Genomic DNA, 17891 nt, shown 5'->3' on the forward strand with positions numbered 1-17891 from the left:
AGAGGTTTAAGTTAGAGACTTACGAGTTGATCATTAATGTTCTGATTGTCTGTGGTTAGAACGGATTCATTTGTATGATTTATTGTTACATTTATTATTTTTGGTGTTGGATACTTCTATTGGCTTCAATCCAAAGGATTAAGCAGTTAGGGGATGGGGAGTCAGTTAACTGGTATTCCCATTCTTGACACTATTCAGTAATCTTTGCTGTCAGACGTGAGAGAAGGATTGGGCTCATTTTTGCTGACTTTATAACCCTAAAGGTGGCCTCTGGGCTGACACTTCAAGAAATCACCATTATGTTTGGAATTTCACATTCAAAAGCAATGACAACAATATTCTCAATTTTGGAACTGAAATTGTTTTGTTGTGTCCAGTATACTGAAACTTAACATTGAAGACTTGGATTGCAAAATTTACTTAAAATTTATGAAACCAAAAATTGTAATTTTCTTTTCCTTTTTCAGTAAGTTTACAAACACGAGATCGAATAGGACCTGGTGGTCCTGTTGTCGATTGCAGAGGAATATTGGATAATGATCTACCTGAGGGGTGAGTAATGATTTTGTTTATTTGGATGCCTTGGAGGTGATTTTACCATGAGGACAATTTTATAAAAATCATAATTTCTTTGAAAATTTAGGTTCTCTCAATAAATGGTTTAGATGTATTTCATATATTTCAAAACATTTAACATGTTCGAAAAAATACTAGTTCCAACACAGCTCATCTGTGTTAAAATCATTTCTATGTGGCAGTAGTTAAACTTCCTGCACTTTTACTTTGTTGCTAAATAAAAATCTGTGATGCAAGAACACAGAGACCTGGGAATGTTTATACCCGAATCTTTGGATGAATTAACTGCTTCCCCAGCACCGCCACCCTAGAGAGAGCCGCTATACACACCTCCATCCCCTATTCTTCTCATATTCTGGTATACTGCTATTGTGTTCCACCATGAAGACTGATACAAAGTACCTATTCAGATCCCCCACCATTTCTTTGTTCCCCATTACAATTTCTCCAGTCTCATTTTCTAGTGGTCTAATTTCCACTTCTGCCTTTTTCTTTATATATTTAAAAATCTCTTGAAATCTTCTTTTATATTACTGGCTATCTTATCCATGTATTTCATCTTTCCCTCCTGTTATTGCTTTTCTATTTATTCTCTGCTGATTTTTAAAAGGTTCCCAGTAATTGTTCACCACACATTATGCCTTTTCTTTTGCTTTTATGCTGTCCCTGACTTCCTTTGTCAGCCATTGTTGCCTTGTCCTCACCTTACTATGTTTCTTCTTCCTTGGGATGAATTTCTGCTGTGCTCCCGAATTACCCCTAGAAACTCTTGCCATTGCTACTCCACTTTCCAGCTAGACTTGCCTTCCAGTCAAATCTCGACAGATTCTATGCTTTCTGACCTGACATCTCTTCTTGCTATTGATTTAGTTTACCTTACCGGCAAGGCAGCTCTGCATCCTCTGCATATCTGCGTGCCTTTTTGATGAGACGTGTAACCTTGGATATTTAATTCCCAGCCCTGAGTTCCTTGCAGCCATGTCTGTGTGCCGTCCACAACATCATGTCCGCTAATTTCATTCTGTGCTACAAACTGATTTTGCCTTGTTTCGTAAATTGCATGCATTTGACTTCATCACCCTCAGACCTGTGTTGACTGCCCCATTTCTCACAGTTGTCCTCTTATCTGCTGTGAGAAGATATGATCATACTAGCTGTAATATTAATATTCATATGGTTTTTTTTTCAATAAAAATGATTGATCGGAAAAATACGTGAAAATTTGTAAATATAAGCAAAATTTTCAAACTCTGGCCATGTCACATTCGACAATAACCCAGAGAAGGGTGTTGGAAAGGTTTTCACTAGGTTTTTTAAATATCTTATAACTGAGTTACAGATCGACAGGGTGGTAAAGATGGCATTTGGTGAGCTTGCCTTCATAGGTCAGAATATTGAGTATGGGATTTGGGAGACATGTTGTGGCTGCACAGGACATTGGTGAGACCATTTATAGAATTGCGTGCAATTCTGGCGTTGTCTTTCTGTAGGAAAGACATTGTTATACTTGAGAGAGTGTGGAAAAGATTTGCCAGGATGTTGCTGGAACTGGATGGTTTGAGTTATAGGAAGATGCTGAATAAGCTGAAGCTTTTCTCATTGGAGTGTTGCAGGCTAAGGAGTGACCTTATAGAAGTTTATAAAATCACGAGGGGCATGGATAGGGTGAATAGTGAAGGCCTTTTTCCTGGTGTGGGGTAGTCCAAAACTAGAGGGCATAAGTTTAAGGTGAGAGTGGAAAGATTTAAAAAGGACCTGAAAGGTAACTTTTTCACGCAGAGGGTGGTGCGTGTATGGAATGAGTTGCCAGAGGAAGTGATGGGGGCTGGTACAATCACGCTATCTGAATGGGTAAATAAAAAGGTAAGCTTTAGAGGGATATATACCAAATGCTGACAACTGGGACTAGGTCAGTTTAGATATCTGGTTGGCGCAGACGAGTTGTAATAATGAGTCTCTTTCCATGTTGTGTGACTCTTGAGATATGAAGAAGACTACTATCAGATTGTGGTCAAAATTATTGGGGTCTGAGTGACATGAACTTTGATGATATTTGTGGCAGGATCAGACAAGAAGTCCGGCGAGGTCTTCTGCGACTCCAGGATTACCTCACTCCATCTTTTATGCTTTTGACAAGTGGGATGGCATGTTGCCAATTCTGGGAATTTAGCTCTTGTTCAATGCCTTGTTATTAGCCAAATTCTACTCATTGGTATTTCGCTTCCTATCTTACAAAAGATGCTGAACCAGCTACATGTCAAGAAATTTTGACATGGAATCAGAGAGCCTGCTGACTTCATTTCACCGCTTGGTCCAAAAGACCTCCAAGTTGCTCAGGTCCAACAAAATCTCAGGGCATAATTCATAGGCACCAGCCACATGCACCCTTTGTCCATGGACATTGGCACCGAACATTTACAACATCTTCAAGACCATCATGGCATCTCTCCGATGCACTTGCAGCCTGTTCAGGAGGCACGGACTTCCATCGCAGACCGCAATTGTTTCTGTCAATTTTGAAAGAAGGTGCAAGGGAGGATCTATAGGGACAGCAGGGATGATCACTACCAAAAGCAATGGGGAATGTCCAGTCTGGAGCTGGAGAGGAAAAGCAGGGGTCGGGACCTGGACAATGACAACGACGACGACAACAACAACAACAATAACAGCAGGCTCAAGAAGGAGAGTGACCACCAGTGTGGCCTCAGGGGAGTGTAGAGGGGCAGTAGAGGCATTGTTGAAGTTAAATGTCAGGCTTTGGGGCAGGGAGGACACATGAAGGTGAAGTTTAATGTGTTGGGTGCCCACATTAGGGATAAGTGGAAATGAGTTGTTGGAATAGTACAAGGTAAAATGATACATTGAGCCTGTAGGCAGGGTTGTTCCTGGTAACCACACGGAGCCTGGTTCTTACAGTGTCCACTGTGAGCTGTGTTCTCTGCCACTATTTGCCATTCTTTAGACGCACAATGCAACTGATAAATGGTGGGGGCAACACCCAGGTTGAGCAGAGTCTGTGTCACTTTGGTGGGTGAAACTGTGGGATCCATGTCAGCTGGACAGTAGGACTTTGAATGATCGAATACATGAAGCATATGTCTGTAAGCTCCAGTTTCATTTCATAAAACATTTCTTTCCACACCTGAATTGCATGTTGAGTGAATAAGCTTATGTGTCAAATGTTGGTCAAAAGCAGATTGCACCATGCCATTGGTGCTAGCTAAACTAACATCTCAGTGTTGCACGATATAGCAACAATAACTTAAAAGTGGAATGAATTCTGGCTAAAAGCACCCCGTTGTTTTGGAGCTTCCAAGAGTACTGTGGAACAAGGGGAATATTGCTGCATCATTTAATGATGACGGGCCATAATTTATGCAGTGGAATGTGTAATGGTTGAGGTGTGTCTGGGATGAGAAGGGGTTTGGAGTGCAGCACGCACATACATTTGGACATGATGTAATGTTTATTCAACCGGTATGGCATTTTTACCAAATTGGTGGTCTGTGATGGAACAGATAATAGTGCAGTCCCACAGCCTGGAGTAATCTTGTGGGGTGCACCAGTACGATCTGGACAGAGTATGCCACACCATCGTGGCATGCTGTGTTCTGTACCATTGGAGCAGGCAATGTGATAGATTGCAAGGAACCAGCAGAACAGGAGTAGTTGTCCACGAAGAAGAATGAGAATATTGAGCTGGAAGAAGCTGTCCTTGTGGATGACAGAGCTCAGTTGTATTGGGCCGTTAAATACTGACAGATCTTGATTGACACCTCCAAGAGATGCCATCTGGATTCAGAAGACATTTAGTCATCATCAAGGTAAAGTTGCCAGTATTAAGTTGGTGTTATGAGTGTGGATTTCAGCCGTTAGTAGGTTTCTTTGTGTTCTGTTTTATTGCTTGTCAATTGAAGCTCATGTTTGAATTTATCCGATTGCTTTCCTGAATGTAATGTCCCCCATTAGACAGTATTAAGATACTGGTGACCACTAGGCATGTGGAAAAGAGTATCATAGACACAGAGGGGATGTGTCTCAGGACAGATACAATGTGTGGTGTGGTGGTTAAGCAGCAGCTAGGGTGAGGTGATGAGGTAGTATATGCGAGGGAGTGTCTGTCACACCGGATACTTGCCATAGGTGAGGGGACAGTGCTGGTTTGCTAGCACTTGTCCAGGGGTGCAGGATCACCTCAAAATGGAATGGACACAAGGGATGTCAAGCTTTCAGCATATATCTGCTGAATGGTGAGTTGTTCCGGGGATGGCACATGGTTAGTTTGGCTGCATTTGGATGTGAGAGATGCCACAGAGCTGTAAAATACAGCCCATTTTGAAATTTTTGATCACTTGTTGTGGTAGAACACACATCTCAAAAAATAATGATAATCTGTTACAAGTGCAACCCCACCTGGAATGCCATGAACAACTTAGATGTCTGTAATATAACACATGTAGGCTTTGTAAATCATGCAAGAAAGAGATGTCAAATTGATATTTAGCTGCAGACAACTTATTGGAAAAGGATAAGCAATAGAACATTTATTTTCTGGAACAGAGAATGTTATTTAGATGGTCTAGATCTACAACTTAAATTTAGTACACCAATAACTTCATGCAAAGCTTTGCCCAATGTTTTACCTTGATTTATTGTTGCTTCTACCTAGTTCATGTGTCTTTATTTACTGATCTGCTGCCTAAGTCTTGTAGAGGGGCACCTAGGAACTGAACACTCAAATTGTGGTCCAAGACCTGCAAACCATTTTGTTAGGCACTTAAACTATGTGGTATGTACTGAGAATCCATTTCTTTTGTGCAAAGTGTTATCATTTCCAGGAGGGAAGAAATTTGGTTCTAAGATTTAATTTTTTAAATAGAAAGTAAATTCATAGAAATTTGAGAAAGTAATGATGCAGCTTAGACAAGGCATAAATTATAACAGTCATACGCAAAGCATTGGGCAGATCATGGATTCAATAATAGCATGGTTGAAGGCTGTGTACCTTGTTTTTTTTTAAAACTACATTAGAATTCCTAGACATTAACTGAGTTGATGGCATGAAGAGTAACATTTGAATTAGCATTTTTGTGTACACTTCTTCAGAATACTTGGCAACTGGTAACTATTCAGTGAACAGTAAATGTTTTTGAATTTGTTTCACTGCTTATGCCTTTTCTGAATGTCAATGTTACTGCATAATAACCAGTACAGCAAGTAATTTCAGGTTGTGCGTATTAAGAGTCTGTAATGTGGAACAAAGTGTTGATTTCTAGGATTTAGCTCATCTCAACAGGTTGCATTTGTTGAACTTGCATAATTTGACATCAGTGAGCATAATTTCTGAAAACTAGTTTGCAAATTCCATTTAAGCTGTGGAACCAACAGTCCAAAAGGATCACATGCCCTGGCTGCTGTGCTGTCACATTCTCCAGTTTGTTCAGCACAGACTTTGGAGTTCTGTGCAACAGCTGGGCAAATTAGAGGGAACACAGAGCACTTGCATCTGAACAGTTTAGATGCTCACATTTCTTGGCATTTTTCGTTTTTTTTATCAGTGAATCTTTAAACCAGCATCTTTGTCTTATATGGATGGTTGCTGGAAGTATTTGTAAAGCAGTGTCCATATCTATTTTCCAATTGCATTATTTACCTTGTCTCCAATGAAACAGAAGAACTTTTATTTAATGCGTACTTCTTGGCACTTATTTCAAATTTAATATTTTCAACTGAGTATTAAGACATAATTACAAAATGGTTACTACCTTTTTGTTAGGTCTACATTCATACTGTATTTATTCTGTTAATAACATCGTAGCTAAGGAATACTGTTTGAATGCTGATTGTACATAATGTTGTAACAGGCCACTTTTTGAGGATGCTGGACCCGGAAGGCCGCTGAGCTGTATTATGGAAGACACGGTACCTTTTGCAGACATGAGTGGTGCTGCTGGTGGAGGGAACTGTCAATTGATAGAGTCTCCAAACCAGGAACAGAGACTGCAGACACAGCGAATCCGAAATTTTGGGGTTCGAGTTCAAACGCACGTGCCACAAAGTCGGCCTCATGGCCATCAGTCACCTGTATTACCAGAGGGATACGGTAAAGCTTGCACTCAGTAGTGTTTCCTTAACTAGTAACCAGACGGGAGTACTAAAATCAAACAGCTATTTTGTGATTGTCATAAATCATTTTTACTTGGAAATATGCTTCATATACGAATTTTTATTCATCAAACATTACACAGATTTACATTCTCACACTAACTGATGAATATTATTTATATTTTTTATGAATAGACTGATTTCTTTCCATATTTGGTTAGGTGACAAACACAGCAGACGTTTTAGCAAACTCGTTGGCTTATTGTTTTCGACCAGAGACTGTTGGATGCGGTGACTCCGTTATGATTCTGAGCACTAATAAATTGAATAAAACATTGCAAGAGCCACCACCTAGAACTTCTCCTATGGCCATACAGATCCTGCTGCCTATTTACCACTTTCTTACCATTATTCAGAGCTCAAATAATCCTGTAGCAGAAACCTTGCTGAGTAACTGAGACCTCTTGCCCCCGTTATATTCACTAATTCAAATGAATAACTTTGGATAGAGCATAAAATTATTTCCATTCATATGATGGAGAATTGTGGAGTACATGAAAAATAATCTGAAGCTCCCCTAATTTGTACTCTAGTCTGTTGATCCTGAAGTTATGCAAGTGTCTTCAGCTTTTGGACCTATGAATTTTCTTACAAACTTGTAAATAAAAGGGTATGCTTAATCAAGCAAGTGAAGCATAGGAAATAATACCTTAAGCACTTCTTGTCAACTAGGTATAGAGAAACTGTGGCCAAAGACTGTTGCATCTCACTTTTCAGTAATACAAAGTAGCTGGAAAGAAACATGACAATAATACAATTTAATTCACATTCCTTTTTCTTCATCACCTCCTTTGCAGCACTCGCCTTTCTCTAATACCAATAAAAAGCTAATTGGGTTAGTCATTCCTCGGTTTCTGTGCACATACATAGCAAATTCTGCCATTTTACATTTTACAAATTCTGCAGCTCTGATCTGAGCAGGTCACTTGATTAAACGTTTCGTAGATGTTTGGCTAAATTTTTTTTTGACTGTGTAAGTTTTAATATTAAATTCAAAATTGTAATACATGGCTTCCCATTTATAACTTAATAGAAAGGAAAATAAGGTGTCACTACTGACAGAATTTTAACCAGCGCATCAGCCATAGTTTCTCTCAGTAGAAGCACAAATTTGACATCTTACATTGATTATAAATGAAAGAACGTATATTCAGTTTCCATGTTTTGTGTAACTGGAGTCTATGCAAGGAGAATATGTTGAATATTTGCACTGCAGATTATTCTGTAAGAGAAATAGTTATTTCTAGATGATTGTTTGTTTTCAGAGCAGAGAACAACTGTACAGGGACAGATCTATTTCTTGCACACACAGACTGGAGTCAGCACTTGGCATGATCCTCGAATTCCAAGGTTAATTAACAAAATTAACTATGCTTACAAAACGCTTTCTGCTGCATAGATAATTTCACTTGTTCTAATTTAGTTTGTAATTTTTTGAGCAGGGACCTTACAAATTTTAACTATGATGAGCTTGGTCCTTTGCCTTCTGGGTGGGAAGTCAGAAGCACTGTGTCCGGAAGAATATATTTTGTGGATCACAACAACAGAACTACACAGTTTACAGATCCCAGACTGCACCATATAATGAAGTAAGCAATTTGAAGCACAGTTTGTTGTGTTTTTAATAATGACATCTTTATTGTGATGTAAAAATAGGTAATAATTTCAACTCTAGCAGCCCCCTCCCAGACCTCTTCAAATTTTGGTACCTTTAGTTTGTCTAGGTATTTTCCTGGTGTCATGCAATCATCCCCTGTCCTGTAATAACCCTCTGATACCCCAACACCTGGGGACTAACAGACCTTGCCAGTGTCCTGTTTGTGATACTTGATTCTTGGATGAATATAGTTGAATTAAATTTTTGCAGTAGCTTTCCTTGCCTTTTTTAAAATTCATTTGTGGAATGTGGGCATTGCTGGCTGACCAGCATTTATTGTTCATCGCTAGTCATCCTTGGGAAGGTGGTGGTGAGCTGCCTTCTTGAACTGGTACAGTCCACATCCTCTACATAAACCATAATGCTCTTAGGGAGGGAATTTCAGGATTTTGACTCAGCGACAGTGAAAGAATGGCAATATATTTCCAAGTCAGGATGTTTAGTGACTCGGAGGGGAACTTGTAGTTTGGGGTGTTTCCGTGTATCTGCTGCCCTTGCCCTTCCAAGTGGAAGTGGTCATGGGTTTGGAAGGTTCCGTCTTTAAGGATCTTTGGTGAATTTCTGCAGTGCATCTTGTAAGTAGTGCATACTGCTACTACAGAGTGTCCCTGTTGGAGGCTTGTGGACGTGGTGCCAGTCAAGCTGGTTGCTTCATGCTGGATGGTGTCAAACTCTTTGAGTGTTTTCAGAGCTTCACCTATCCAGGCAATTGGGGAGTTCTCCATCACACTCCTGGCTTCCGCCTTGTTGATGATGGACAGGCTTTTGGGAGTCAAGAGGTGAATTACTCAGCAAAGTGTTCCTAGCCTCTGAACTGTTCTTGTAGCCAGCGTTTATGAGAGTTTCTGGTCAGGGATGTTGATAGTGTGGGAATCAGGGATGGTGGTTAGATTGTCTGTTATGAAGATGGTTATTGTCTGGCATTTGTGTGGCAGAAATGTTACTTGCCACTTATCGCCCAAACCTGTATATTGTCCGGATTTTATTACATTTGAATGTGGACTGCTTTAATATCTGAGGAGTTGCAAATGGGAGTGAACATTGTGCAATCAATTTCACACACACACCCACTTATGACCTTACCATTCAGGGAAGGTCATTGATAAAGCACCTGAAGATGGTCGAGCATAGAACAGTACCCTGGCGAATACCTACAGAGAAGCCCTGGAGCTCAGATGATTGACCTGCAACAACCTCAACCATCTTCCTATGTGCCAGATATGATTCCAATCAGCCAAAAGTTTGCCACTGACACCCATTGTTTCCAGTTATGGTAGGCCTCCTTGATGCCATACTTGTTTTAATGTGACCTTGATGTCAAGGGCTATCACAACCTGCCTCCGGAATTCAGGTCTTTTTTCCATGTTTGAACTGAGGCAGTAACGAAACCTGGAATTGAGTGACCCTGGCAGAACCCAAACTTGGAGTCATTAAGCAGGTGCTGCCTGATAGCACCACTGATGACACCTTCCACCGCTTTACTGATGATTGAGAGTTGTGAAATTGGGTGGTAGTTGGCCAGATTATATTTGAACGTTTTTTTTTGTATAGAGTAAACCTGGGCAATTTTCTACATTGTTGGGTAGCTGTACTGGAACAGCTTAGCTCGGGAGTGACAAGTCTGGAGCGCACATCTTCAGTACAATTGCCAAAATGCTCCCAGGGCCTGTAGCCTTTGCACTGTGCAGTGCCTCCAACCATTTCTTGGTCTTCTTTATTGCGTACGTTTTTCTTCCTACACTCATTTTGTTTGTTGATTTACCTGGCTGTACTTGGAGGATAATTTTACATTTAATCCTTATGCCCAATACTTATTAATGAAGAGAATGATTGGAGATTTATTATGTAAAAAGCTGCCGTTGTAGAGATGTCTGTGTAGCTGTCTATTCCTTAAGTACAACTAAATCATACTTAAGAACAGGCATAAGCCGTTCAGTGCTTCAAATCTGTTCTGCTATTCAGTCAGAATATGACTGATATGTTGTTAAATCAATCCATCTGCTTTGGCCCCATTCCCCTTAACACCCAAGACTAGCAAAAATCTTATTAATCTTAATTCTGTTAGCACATATTGCATTTTGTCAGAGAGATTGAATCTGCTGTGCAACCATTCAATGTCAATACATTTCTAAGGTTTTTGCCCATAATCAAAAACACTAGGTTAAATATGGTTTTACAAGGGCTGGTAAAGGTTTTAGGTTCAATTCCCACTCCAGGACTTGAGGGCAGAAATTAAGTCTGTTGTCCTAGAGGGAGGGCTGCATTGTTCAAAGTGCTGTCTTTCAGAAGATTGCTAAAATGAGGCCCTTTTCATCACCTAGGTGTATATAAAAAAATCCCTTGGCACTATTCGGAGAAGGGCAAGGGAGTTATCCTTAGTCTCCTAGTCAATATCTATCCTTCAAGCAGTATGACAGAAATCAGCTTGTTTGGCTATTTGTCACATTGCTGTTTGTGGGAACTGCCATTGGGAGCTTGTTGTGCGCAAATTGGCTGTCATACATACTACATTACAACAGTGATTACACATTAGGTTCTTATTTGACTTTAAAGTACTTTGAGACATACAGTGGCCATTAATGCATATATGAATACAACATATTGAATTTCTTCTAAATCGCTTTGGACCTCCACTGTTCTTAACCTTTCGCCACTTGAAAAATATTCTTTTTTTAAATTTGATCAATGTGAATGGCTTCACACTTATTTGCACTGTAATCAGTACACCACAGATTCGAACATGCACTCGGTCTATCAATGTCTCTTAATGTTTTACTGCCAGCTTCTGACCATGCCTGTAGTCTTTGTGTCATCAACAAACTGGATTATGTGGCTCTCTGTTGTATTAGTTGAATCATAAATAATAGTGTTTCTTGATACTTCTTTATAGCAACCCGTCTCAACTGAAGGAATCAAACCAGCCATTGCCAGTGCAGACAGAAACACCTGTGGAAGAAGGAGAAGGAGAGTGGTCTGTCCCACGATGCGAGCGAGATCTAGTGCAGAAGTTGAAAGTTCTGAGGCATGAGCTTGCTTTGCAACAACCGCAAGCTGGGCATTGCCGCATTGAAGTCTCCAGAGATGAAATCTTTGAGGTAAAATTGAATTGTATGAGTTTTAAAGATCGTATATTTTTGCAGATGATAGCTGTTTGTATTTATCCTAGGAAACTTTGAAAGATGTATTTTGATGATTTTTAAGAGAATCATTCAGGTTTTCATTTACAAAACATATTTAGCTGTATTTTGTTCTGTTTAGGAATCATATCGACAAGTGATGAAAATGAGGCCAAAGGATTTAAAGAAGCGTTTAATGGTCAAATTTAGAAGTGAAGAGGGGTTGGATTATGGTGGAGTCGCCAGGTGAGATTTATTTACACTGAGTGCATATTCATATTATTGAAAAACATGTATTGAACAGATTTGCCTCAATGAGTTGTCTGCAGATCTATAGTAGTGGCACCAATTATTGTTCAGTGCTTATTTGAAGACACTAATGTAGACCATTTGTAGTTTGAACACTGTATAGCGAACAGACGACTCTCCGTCCACAGATTAGGAGTCCTCACAGAGCTCTCAGTACTTATTTCAGTGAATGCACAGCACTAACACTCCCAAGTTCAAAAAATGAGCAGTGTGCTCACACTTCCGAGTTCAGGGATTCTTTGAGATTGAATTTTAAAAATTTGTAACAAGTTGTGATTTCATAAAACTTGAAATGCAAAGCTGATTTAATGAAATGCATTTAATTTGAAGAGAACAGATGAGAATGATGTCATTAGAAGTGATGTCATTAGAAGTGATATTACTAGTGAAACAGTAAATGTCTTTACCTGCATTGGGAGTGACATCATCAACTAGCCAACCTCATGGCAAGATAGCCAGATAGTTCAACAAAAAATGCAAATATGTATACGGGCCACTAATTACAAAATCAAACCAGTATCTGGTGACTGATGGAGTATTGTTCGATAGATTTAATCGTAGGGAGGATGACAGATGGGTGTCACTTTTTAGTTTACAAAGCATACGAAGATACTCTCATGGCTTCTGGATTTTGTCTGATGTGGTGATATTGCTTGCCAGACAGATGCTGGGCCTTCCAAGAAATCACCTCACTGCTGTTTGTGACCCAGACTTTAACCTGTGTTTGGTGTGAGGAAGTAAAGGTGTTGACTAAGCAAGATCTGTTTCCAACAAATGGGACAAACTGTCTTCCTTTGTGCTTCAAACTTGGAAGCATTATGAGCATTGCGGGACAATACTATAGAGCTTCGAAAGGCCACATCCAAGGTGGTGAAATGAGCAGAAAGTAGCAGATGAAATCCAACAAAGAGGAGTGTAGTGATCTGTTTTGGTAGGAAGAACATGGAGGCACAATAGAAGATAAAGGATGCAGGGGAGGCGGTGGCTAGTGGTGTTATCACTAGACTATTAATCCAGAAATTTAGTTAATATTCTAGGGACCTGGTTTGAAATCTATCATAGCAGATGGTGGAATGTGAATTCAATGAAGAACCTGGAGTTAAGGGGTAAGGTTCTAATAAAGACCATGAAAACATTGTCGATTGTCAGAAAAACCCTTCTGGTACACTGATATCCTTTAGGGAAGGAAATCGGTTATCCTTGACTCATCTGGCCTACGTGTGATTCCAGACCTACAGCAGTGTGGTTGACTCTTAACTGCTGTCAAGGCAATTAAGGATGGGCAATAAATGCTGGTCTAGCTAGAGACACCTACATCCTGTGAGTGAATATTAAAGAAAATTATGATGTGACATAAGAGCAGAGGGACCGGAGTGCATAGGTGTAATTTATTGAAGGTGGCAGGACAGGTTGAAAGCATGATTAGTGAAACATATAGCATCCTAAATTTTGTTACTATTGGCATGGGGTGTAGAAGCAAGGAAGTTATATTAAACTTCTTCAGAGCTCTGATTCAGCCTCAACTGAAGTATTATGCCTGGTTCCGGACACCACACTTTAGGAAAGATGTGAAGGCAGTAGAGAGGGTGCAGAAAAGATTCAGGAGAATGGTTATAGGATGATTGATCTGTTTAGAACTGCTTTCTTTAGAAAAGAAAAGGCTGAGAAGAGATTTGTTAGAGACGTGCAAAGTTGTGGGAGGTCTAAACAGAGTAAGTGGGGAAAATATGTTCCCATTGATGAAACGATCAAAAACAGACTTGATTTAATTGGCAAAACAATCAAAGGAAACATAAGGGGAACCTTTTTAATGCAGCTAGTGGCTAGGATCTGAAGTGGACTGCCTCACCGTGTGCTGGAGGCAGTTTCATTGGATGCATTTCAAAGAGAATTCAGTTATCGTCTGGAAAGGAAGGATGTGTAGGATCACTAGAAGAAAATTGGCAAATGGCACAAAATAAATTGCTTTCAGAGAACCAGTGCAGACACAGTGGACTGAATGGCTACAGTGCAAAAGGAAGTCATTGTGTCATTGTGTCATTGTATCATTTTATTTGGATTATAGTACCTCTACCCTCACCAGCTGCCCTCTCCAATTTCTCAATCTGCTGAGTTACTGACTGTCTGTCTCCCTGTACCTAAGCATGTGACCATATGCCTCTCTGCATTTTCCCTTTCCCCACTCCCAATTCTCAGTCATTCTTCCCTAGAACCACCTCCCCACCAAGCTCTGTGCATGTGTGGCCACAAGTAACATGCATATGCTACTGTGGTGGAGCATTGGGACAGCATTCAGCTACTGGTGGCCCTAATGTGTGTGCATTCATGGGGAAGCTGGTATGTCTTGCATAAAACAAGTTTGATAATTTCCCAGAGAAATAGAATTCAAATCAAGAAAATTCTCAAACATGCACAGAAACTTGTTTAGCCAGCACTTATTTTATGCACAGTTCTGACCTCCATATTTGAAAGAAAATATAGAAGAAAAGGAGAAATTGCAAAAAATAATTTACAAGCTTAGATACTACCAGAATTGAGAAGAAAGCTAGCAGAAAAGCCCCACCAGGCAGGAGCTGTTTTCTCCATTTAAGACAACTCAGTCCCCACTGTTATGATGGAATTCTGCAGGATAGCAGATGTTACTACTTGTGGAGGAGTCCAAAATGAGGACCAAAAAAAAATGTTGCTCGAATCCATTAAAGAATTCAAGAGTAACTTCTTGACCTAGACAGTGGTGAAAGTGTGAAATTTGTGCCATACGAAATGGTTGAGTACTGAAAAGTGAAAGAAGTAGAAGGATGTTCTGATGGGATAAGAGAGATTAAAATATTTGGAGAGATGCGGGAGTATGCACATAGACCTTTTAGGTCTGTTTCTGTGTTATAATTTCTAAGTAATTTTGGAACTGATGCTAAGTTATTGAAAGTAAATTCAAGAAAGAGTTGTTCATGTGGACAGAACATGAATAGCTCTGGCCCAGAAAACCATAGATGTGAAATCAATTGATGTGGTTAAAAGGAATAAGGACTATAGTAAGAGCACACAGAAAGGTTAATTCAGATTATAAAGATAGAGCTGCCACTTTTAACAAGAGTAAAATAAACTGTTCTGATGGCCTAAGTGCCCTATTGTGGTTCCACTGTAATAGTCCTGATTACTTTCGAATATCATTTTTGTGTTTTGTAGGGAATGGTTGTATTTGCTTTGTCATGAAATGCTGAATCCATACTATGGACTATTTCAGTATTCGACTGATAACATCTACACGCTACAGATCAACCCAGATTCTGCAGTTAACCCTGTGAGTATCTATTGACCCTGTGAGTGTCTAAAGTCACAGTGAAAGTTGAATAAAAGCAAACTTCTGTAAGTGATCAAAACAATTCAGAACATTGACTCTTCATCGATATAAGCTTCCTCTGTAAAGCAAGTATAAGCAGCAAAGCTGAACTGCTTGAAATAACTCCATGTATAATTTTTGAGCGACCTTATCTCTCATTCCAAAATAGAACTTAATTAGGTGGAAGAGTTAGACTACCTAGGTCTGGTAGACTACCCTGTAGTTAGCTTAGTTTCAGTACCATTTGATTTCTGTAAAATTATAATACAGTGATTAAATTTTTCCTCTGGACAGTTCTTATTTCTTTTCGCAGAAATGGAAGGATCTTGGCAGAGCATTGACCAATTAGTAATCAACTATGACCATTTAATGCTTATACTTGTATTTCTATGGAATGTATCTGTTTGACTTTAGAAGTGAATTTCACATCCTTGAACTACCAGCTAAGTTATTGCACATAGAGAAGTATATTTTGAAAGTTGAAATTCATGACTGTTCAGGTTGACTCTTCAATGCCCAAGTAAGGTACTTGTCACCAGGTAAGAAGCCACATATGGGCCTTTACTGTGGCATAAATAATCAGCTCAGCTGTGGCCAGGAGTGTTTACAGCTTACCCTTCCAACAGCTTTTATGTTTTGCTTTCTCTGCAAGTGCTAGTGAAAACCCCGGTTTAGATCAATTGTGATGTCCCTGAAGACAAAAGTACAGCCTCATTCACATAGTTACGCCACTGAAATCATGGTCATCTTCAGCAATGCTCTAAAGTAAATGGAGGGCATAGGTGTAAATCATTTTCATTGATTACGATCTATTAATTAGTATGCTAGATTGACCCTTTTACCCTAACGCTTCTAAATTAATTTCTACGTAGGCCTAAACTAAAATATTTTGTTTTGTTTAGAATATGTTCTATTTGACGGGTTGTATGAACTTAGTCTCTGGTTTTATTTGATTTTGCATTAATGTTAAAGTTCAGTAAGGCGTTAAGAAAGGTTGGCTTTATGAATGCTTCTGGTGTTATTACTTGTCAGCCACAGGATGGCAGTCTTTTACTTCTTATCAAACAAGTGAATGTCTCTTTTTCACAGGAGCATTTGTCGTATTTTCATTTTGTGGGTCGGATAATGGGACTGGCCGTATTCCATGGACACTATATTAACGGGGGCTTCACGTTACCATTTTATAAGCAGCTCTTGGGTAAACCAATCCATTTATCAGACTTGGAAACTGTGGACCCAGAATTGCACAAGAGCCTGGTTTGGATCCTGTGAGTTGAGCTAATGGAATTGCTTCACTGTAAGATTAACTCTTCAGATTTTACTTCCTGACTGATATTTGTGGCTGCATATCTCGGCAGAAAATACTTAAGGCGGGTGCTTAAGAATATTACTTTAAGAAACGATACATTGACATTTCTTAGGAACAGATTTTGCGATAAATGATAGTAAAGAGCATAATTTTAATTTCTTTAATCTAGAAGGAGTTGGTGCATAAAGGTAACCCTTCATAGTTCAGTTCAGAAACTGTAGGATTCATGCCATTATTTCATAAATCACAAGTGATAAAGGATTATACCTTTGAGTTAGCTTTGTCATCTCTCGATTTGCACCCGCAAAGTTCTTAAAGGGACAGTCAAACTAAATGCAGTTGAGGGTGTTTTTTCCTGGTTGGTGAATCTAGAACCAAAGGGCACAACTTGAAAAATAGGATGGGGGGGATGCCATTTAGGACTGACATGAGGAGTCATCTTCTTACATAGGCTTGTGTCGGGGGACTCAGTGTCTGAGAATGTTTTAAGTAGAGGTTGATAAATTTCTAATTGTCAGTAGCATAAAGAATTATGGGGATGGTGTGAGCAAAAGGCGTTGAAATGTTTGATCAACCATAATCTTAGCAAATACCAGAACCTGTTCAATGGACTGAATGACCTACTCTTGTCTTGTATCTTTTGAAATTTCATGTCTATTTAGAGTATATTAGGATTGTGTAAAATTCTCAAATTATGTGCTACTTTAAGCATCTCATTGTGATGGATGATGAGCATGTTAATCGGGGTTATTCAAAACTTTGATTTACCAATGCATCAACATAAGCACTTGTGTAAGTAGGCTGGTAGTATCTGAAGTCTCAAAAGAAATTGTCTTTGCTGTAATAGAACAAAGAAATTTGCATTTGATATTTTACTAAAGCTAATTGCTTTTTTTTGCTATTATAGTGAAAATGACATCACACCTGTACTTGATCATACATTTTGTGTTGAGCACAATTGTTTTGGCCGGATTATTCAACAAGAGCTGAAACCAAATGGCAGAAATGTGCCTGTTACAGAGGAGAATAAACGAGAATATGTAAGGTCAGTGATTTCTTTTGTTACTAGTAGTAGAGTGAGAGCTTTGCTGCTTTTTGATGCGCAGTTTTGAAATAAATGTTATGTGTGTGCTAAGGAGTGTTTCATGATGTTTTTCTCTCTGGATTTTTGAAATAATGCATCTTGAATAAGTAGTATGATATCATAAAAGTATTTTCTCCTGTCTTGAAAGATTAGGACTCTGATTTTGCACTTCGGACATATGACTTTCAAGTCTGGTGTGTATTCTGAAATGATTCAGCACCCAGACAGTGGTTTTTTGGCGAGCTGAAATCTGTGTCTGAGATGCCAAACTCAGAAACATTTTTTTTCATTAATTCAGGAGTTGAAAATAATAACTTTCTAAATAATTCTTTACA

At 39.2% G+C, this 17891-nt stretch overlaps 1 protein-coding gene across 6 annotated transcripts in view; it reads left to right on the forward strand.

Annotated features, from left to right (window-relative positions):
• smurf1 (SMAD specific E3 ubiquitin protein ligase 1) overlaps positions 1-17891 on the forward strand; it is a 124499-nt gene that overhangs the window by 97733 nt on the left and 8875 nt on the right. For all 6 annotated transcript variants that reach the window (XM_048552179.2, XM_048552180.2, XM_059653916.1 and 3 more), the window contains 9 exons: positions 468-552; positions 6441-6679; positions 8007-8091; positions 8184-8330; positions 11289-11493; positions 11657-11760; positions 15010-15124; positions 16253-16431; positions 17380-17517. In XM_048552179.2, the coding sequence (XP_048408136.2) occupies positions 468-552; positions 6441-6679; positions 8007-8091; positions 8184-8330; positions 11289-11493; positions 11657-11760; positions 15010-15124; positions 16253-16431; positions 17380-17517 (1297 nt within the window). The remainder of the gene's footprint in view (positions 1-467; positions 553-6440; positions 6680-8006; positions 8092-8183; positions 8331-11288; positions 11494-11656; positions 11761-15009; positions 15125-16252; positions 16432-17379; positions 17518-17891) is intronic.

This window comes from Stegostoma tigrinum, chromosome 23 (genome assembly GCF_030684315.1).
Source record: "Stegostoma tigrinum isolate sSteTig4 chromosome 23, sSteTig4.hap1, whole genome shotgun sequence".
In the NCBI taxonomy this organism is placed as follows: Eukaryota; Metazoa; Chordata; class Chondrichthyes; order Orectolobiformes; family Stegostomatidae; genus Stegostoma; species Stegostoma tigrinum.